The sequence below is a fragment of the Atta cephalotes genome (assembly GCF_000143395.1).
Source record: "Atta cephalotes unplaced genomic scaffold scaffold00025, whole genome shotgun sequence".
In the NCBI taxonomy this organism is placed as follows: Eukaryota; Metazoa; Arthropoda; class Insecta; order Hymenoptera; family Formicidae; genus Atta; species Atta cephalotes.
The window spans coordinates 1,894,826-1,901,879 of NW_012130089.1; the positions used below are offsets into that span (position 1 = coordinate 1,894,826).

Genomic DNA, 7,054 nt, shown 5'->3' on the forward strand with positions numbered 1-7,054 from the left:
CTTGTACGGTGAAAGTGTGTTTCTACTTTTCCGTTCAAGAAACCTTGTCAGAGTGCTGTGGGTCTGATCAGACCCAACTCCGGCTCTCGACTGATGACTGTAACTCGAACGCGGTCACAGATGCCTATACTGTCTATATGTTGCGCTGTATATGAAACTCCTACTATGTATAGATTCATACGGCGCACGACATCCAACGTATGATGTTCGATATCCAATAGAATTTGTTTCTTGAAGACAAAAATGTTGCTCACTAGAATCGAATTATCTTATTGAATATCATATCGTCGAATGTTGCGTGAGTCCATTAGGTATCGTCATTAAGGAAGGAGAAAATAAATTATTAAATTTTAATATAATATATCAAAATTTGAAAATAATCGATCGGACTTTAACGTAAAAGAAAAATTCTAACTATAAGATTGTTAATATAATGTATTTATATTTCCACGTATATCATTTTTTTACTATTTGTATTTATGTGACAATAAAAGATTTGTTCAAATCTACTAATTAACATTAAAGAATTACTCTTCTATGTACATATAATATTTGTAGATAATAATTTGAGTTCACTCAATGTGATGTTTAATAAAGATTTATTCTGTGATGGAGATAATTATTAACTTGTAACGAGAACAACTACCACTTATAAACATAATTTTTAGTGCATTTGATACGAATAAATTATATAAAAATTTGATAAATTAATTATACCTGTTATTAACTATTTATAAACAGTTGAAAAACATTTTAACTTAAATCCGTCTGAAAAACAGTGTTGTGCAAAAGTCTGTTTTGTAAAATGTAAAATCATGTTTTATAGTCTTTGAAGCGAGGATGGTGTTAATTAAAATTACATTATATAACGAGAATATATTAGGTGTGGAAAAAAGTGGCGTTTTTTTAATGCCATCTAACGGAAAAAACGCCACGAACTTTTTCCCACACCTAATATAAAAAAGTTAAGTTTAAAATCAGAATACACGTGGTGTTGCAATTATTTAAGGGAGATTACTACATATATCGATGTTAAACAAAAACAGTGGTACATCATGTTTTGTCATTAAAAATATGGAATAATTTATAAAAAAAAATTTATAAAAAAAATAAAAAATCTAGCATATCGCTAGATTTAATAGCAAAAACATCAGATGCTACAGAATTTTTTCAAGTGTATGATATAACTAAGATACAAGAAAAACGTCGATGGCTGATTAAACAGGAAAATTTTTCTGTTTTACACGTGCATACACACACACACACACACACACACACACACACACACACATATATACACATAATTTATCTTCGTCTTCTTATTCTTGTTTTATCTGTGTGTATGTAAATCTTTGGCATAAAATTAAATTGCACTAAAAATAATGCGTGTATGATGTATATTTATGTACATTATTTTTAAAAAATTTTAATTATTATTTACAACGTGTTTTTAAGAAATCAAAGCAGCAATTTCACATATCGTAAATATTTTTAGATATTATTACTCTATGTGTACTCTAAATTTTAAATTATTATTTAATTAGAATTAATTGTCGGTTTTTGTGATTGAATGCGTGCGATAAATACTCAACAATCATAAATATGCACGCGAACATTCCACATTTTAATCGTAATTCGCAGTGACCGCTCTTCATAATATTTGATATCTCCTCCTTTTTTCTGATTTCGTTTACCTCAGTATAACGAAACGGAAATGAAACGGACCACCATGGTCACAAGAACAAAGCACCGGAAATTAAGAATCTTTGTCCACCATTTCGTCCCTTTCCTTCTCCCTCTTTCTCTCTCTTTCTCTACGGCTGGATGAGTCTCCTTATTTTCAATGGTAAACGAAGATTTCGATTAACTTCCGTAAACCGTATACTTTTGAAATTACTGTCACGTTAGTATCATATCGACAATGTATCTCGAAATCACACAGGCACAGCTGAAACGGGAGAATCCGACATCTGACATAAAATCACACGAGCTCGCTCGCTACTCTTTGTTTGATAATTACAACGAACAATAATAATGGCCGCTTTTCTTTCTGTTTTTCTAGAGTGTATATACAATACATATATGACATTAAGATGATATAAAGATGATGATATAAGAAAGATAATAATATAAAGATAATAATTACAATCGGAATTTTCAGATTAAGATTCTGTCGAAGTGCTCAATTTATGCTTGTGATTTTACATTAAAGACACATGAACTTTATAATATTATTTATTTATAATGAATCTGAATTTATAATGTTTTTATTCTTGGAAAATTTAGCCCAACAAAAAATAATAATATTAAATATTCAATCTGGTCTCAAGGTTGCGGTTTGGTGACTAATGAAAAGTTTTTAAAACAGTAAAACGGCTCTTTTATATGTCAGACAAACCAATAAAATGATCCGTAATGTTATTTTGTATAGAATATATATATTATACTTTCTGCGAAATGGAAGTATAATATGGAAATAATATGGAAGCGTTCGATGTGCGGTGTTACTGCGAATTATATTGTCAAGCTGATAGATTGATCAGAGTGAGTCAGGACAGTTATGAAACTTCTCTAAAATTATTCCTGTGTGACGAAAACCATTTTTGTCTCTTTTATATTGATCAAAAGTCTATTAAATATGTAGTTTTTATTTTCTATTAATCTTTAACTGTGATTTGTTTTATTTCGAAAGTAGATTGTACCAGAAGGTTGAATAGTTTAAAACAGATGATTTAGTTCAAAGGATTCCATATGTAGAACAAATCATTTTGATTGTAAAAAGATAATTGCAATAATTGTCTGAAATAATTATTTCGCGGCAAATAAAAAACTTGGCTTGTTTAAATTAGCTTTGATGATGTAAATACGGAAGAAATACATTCCAGCATTAATACGGAACATATACAACGAAGGTCAGGTACTAACGGAAGAAATTGAATTTTAAATTCCAGACGTACAGCGAGTGCATTGATTGAAGTAGAAATCCAAAGAGAATACTAATTGTTATAGCGGTAGTAACCTTGAAGAAAGAGTTCCTGTTGATTCTTTTGATTTGAATTGTAGATTGCCACACAAATTGTTTTAGAAATTAATTTTATTTGAGAACTCTAAATACCGGAAATTATAAATAATTTTTTATTTTTCTGTGATAAAAATTACATTTAAAATTAACATTAAATTGAATATTCAATTAAACTTATTCAGATTATAATCAGATGTTCATTCAAAAATGTTGAAATTTACTCTGATAAATGAAAATGTATCTCATTCGCATAATTTTATTTGTTTATTTCACTGAATTATTTATTGATTTTTAGAAAACCGTGAACTTTGTAAATATATTGTCAGAAAATGCATAATTCTGTTGCGTAATTAATGACTGTAAATATCAACTTGCTGGTTTGATAATTTGAAAATTAGTACTGAATTTTATACATAAACAAAGTTTTGTTTATTATATTACAAAATTTGTTTCGATTGCAAAATAGTAATAATGTCCTGCACTGTAAAATTTCAAGAATGACAAATATCATGCACATATACATCAGCATGATTATGGAAATGTAGATTATTGAAAAACGTAACCTGAAGAAGTATAATAATTTGATCATAATGTCAGTATTACACAACAACTTCCACTTGATTATTTTTTACGAATATAATTATGCCTAATTTTAATTATTATATAATAACATGAAATGAATAACATGAAATTTATGTAAATTCTATTAAAACAAATTTACATTAATTATATATAACAACAACTTAATAACAAATAATTAAGTTCTTTTTACGTTATTCTTTTCAACAATATGTGGGAGTATATTGCATTCGTATAATGTATTATCTTAACTGTCTTCAGTTTTTTAATGCGGTCTTAATTTCAGAAGAAAAATTCATTATTTATCTACATACATCATAATTGATTTTTTTTTATTTTAATAAAATATTTTATTATTATTTTATATTATATAGTTGCATGATTTTCACATTGCTTATGCAGCAAAATTGTCGTGTCTACATTATCAAGAATAGAATCCTACGTTATCAATTATGGGTATATTATCTTTCATTTAAATAAAAAAACATATAGTTTACATCTAAAAATAAATTTAATTTGTAAACACTAAACACAAACTAAAGACATTTTTATTTTCATATATTTGAATGTGTGAAACATTATGAAATATGTACAGAGATGTGATAATTGATGAAATATAATAAAATAAATATTACTTATACGCAATTACAATTTTTAAGTATTTACAGCCAAGTAGGAATCATATTGATTTCAAATATATTTTGAATCGACACATATTTGAATTAGCACATATGCCAATGATTTTGATTTGAAATATATAAATTGTCTCTTAAATTTAAGAGTAAAAATTTTTTTTACATAATTTTTATCTACATAATAATTATCTAATCACATATAATTCGCTTGCGGATAATTCCGTAATTTGTAAAATACTTTATTCTTGCATTCTTGTATAAATAGGATGTGATAAGACAAACATTCCACGTCATGTAGAGAGCATTTGTCAGGAACCGTATGCCTAAATTACAATCAAAAATTATTGCAGTTTAAGAAAAATTACGATAGCGCAAAGAAAAAATCGATGTTCCATCTTTGATTATAAAATTATCCGCGTGAATTCGATATAATAATTATTATAGTCCTGCTGTAGTTCCTTGTCGACGATAATCCGAGTTTGCTGTTATGAATCCATTTTCCTTCGATACACCCGTAATAGCGCTACCAATTCCGCTAAAAGTGGTGGAGTTGTGTCCGATTTTTTTCAAATAATCTAACGTGACTGGACAAAAATCTTTCTCATTCTGGATATTCATCGGCAGCAACTGCAATTATTCAATAGTTTTCTTAAAGATCATTAATAAATATAATAACTCAACAGTGTATTCCATTTAATGGTTTATTTAGCGTTTGATAAATGAAGCTTATTCATTTGTCTTATTGTTAATATTATTTCTTATATAATAAAAGCTAAGAAATAATTTTTTCAAGGAAAAATATACCGAAGTATTTAAATAATTTGTGTAAATTATAATTGATTATACAAGAAAAATTTTTTAGTAAATGCGAATTAAAAAATTATCTAAATTTTTAATTTATCTTTTATCTTTAATTAATTAAATCATAATTTTAAAAATATATTTTAATAATAATTTTACTAAAATCATCCTTTATTAATAATTTCTTTTAAAATCTTTCTTATTTTTTGTTTTAAATGATTTTAATTATAAAATATCAAATTTAATAATTTCTTGGAATTTTATTAAATAATAATTTTAAAGATAGATTTAATAATAATCCCTTAAACTGTCATTACGAATTAAAATTCGAATTGAGATTGTAATACACTATACAATAAGAATTTGATTTTCAATTATAGAATTATTTTCTCAAATTCAAATGGTCATACTTACTTGATGATGAAGCCTGCGCGCATCAATCGCTTCCTTTATATCGTAATCATACCAGAGATTCAAGAGCATCCCAATCGCTACGCCACTCGTGATTTTCGTGCCACCCGCTGCACCAATCACTAATCTCACATCGCCCTTGTGATCTACCTAAAAGAGATCGAATCATATGAGCGATTGAATCATATGAACTTGAATTAGCCGTCTAAGACTAATCTCGTACATCAGTTCCTTTAAGATTATTTTAATGCAAAAGCGTTTAAAGATCCAGATTTTTATACAACCATACCGAATTACATAACAAACATTGTGATAGACTTAAAAGAAGTCGCATAATTATATTAAATAAACTTGAACTTAGTTATCCAAAACTGGTACATCTCACTCAGTCCCTTTAAGATTATTTTGAAAAAGCATTTAAAAAGATTTTTACACAGATAGGTATATCGAATTGCATGAGAAATACCATTGTGGCGAGGTCTCACGCAGCGCAGAGAATCGCTTCGGACGATCGCGTGACGATTGCGAATTGCAATTACATCATTGAGCTGAGCGATTCTCGGAATCGATGGTTATCCAACGATAGTTAATTGCAAACTCGTTGTAGTCGTTTCATTAGACGCGTTTTCCAAGCGTTCACGAGACGCGCCCCAAACGCGCGACTGTTTTGTTACATGTTATTCATCGAATTTCAAGCTCCCGAGCGAATTTGTCGACGGTCACGTTCGCGGTAAAATGGCTTACCACTATAGACGGGCACATCGAACTCAACGGTCGTTTACCAGGCCGAATAAAATTCGCCGGTGACGGCGGTAGCCCGAAGCCATTGGTGATGTTAGGTGAGCTGAAGTCGTCCATCTCGTCGTTAAATATTATACCGGTGGACTCTGAGCGTATCATCGCGCCAAACCTGTTAAATAAAGATGCTTACAAAGAACACGAAAAATCCTACGCATTATACATCGCGGGATTTTTATCGGGATCCGTGTTCGCCGAGCACGCGTTGAATCGTTCCATTTTTAAAAGATATATATAAACCGCGCTTTCAAGAACGAAGAACGTCGAACATATCTTCAGAAGCGAAGCGATTCAATTCGTTTTCTTTTTCTCGTTTTTAACGGGTTGATATACGAGCAGAGTATCATAGTAAAAGTTATAATAAAGTTTTTGTTAGTCTGTGTGTGAAACGAACCGGTATCGTGAAAAGGAAAGTTTGATATTTTTATTCTAAAATATTATGTATGTACTGAGAAAAAAATACTTAAAAATTTATTTATAAAACATATATATAGTTTTTTTCATTGAAATAAATTCTTGTTTCAGTACGAGATAAAATTTTATTTCTGGCAAATAAACTACTTACTTTATTTTTGTTAAGGAAATATATTTCACAGAAGTGTATATTTTGTCATCACAGTTAAAATTTTTTTATAACCAATAAATATTGAAGAAAACATCATAATATTTGCTTGCGAATTTGATTTTGATTTTTTCTCGATGTATTTGACACTTTATAAATGGATCGTTGTATTTATTTGAATATATTACAGTATAATTTATAGTACAATATAATTTAAAACAGCCAAATTCTCTCCCTCTCTCTCTC

General features: G+C 28.6%; 1 protein-coding gene across 1 annotated transcript in view; it reads right to left on the minus strand.

The window, feature by feature from the left end:
• Window positions 1-4,674: 4,674 nt before the first annotated feature.
• The window catches only part of LOC105620280 (gamma-glutamyltranspeptidase 1-like), a 9,443-nt gene continuing 7,063 nt past the window's right edge, over window positions 4,675-7,054 (minus strand). Inside the window, 3 exon segments of the mRNA XM_012201784.1 lie at window positions 4,675-4,863; window positions 5,452-5,598; window positions 6,193-6,490. Of these exon segments, the coding sequence (XP_012057174.1) occupies window positions 4,675-4,863; window positions 5,452-5,598; window positions 6,193-6,490 (634 nt within the window).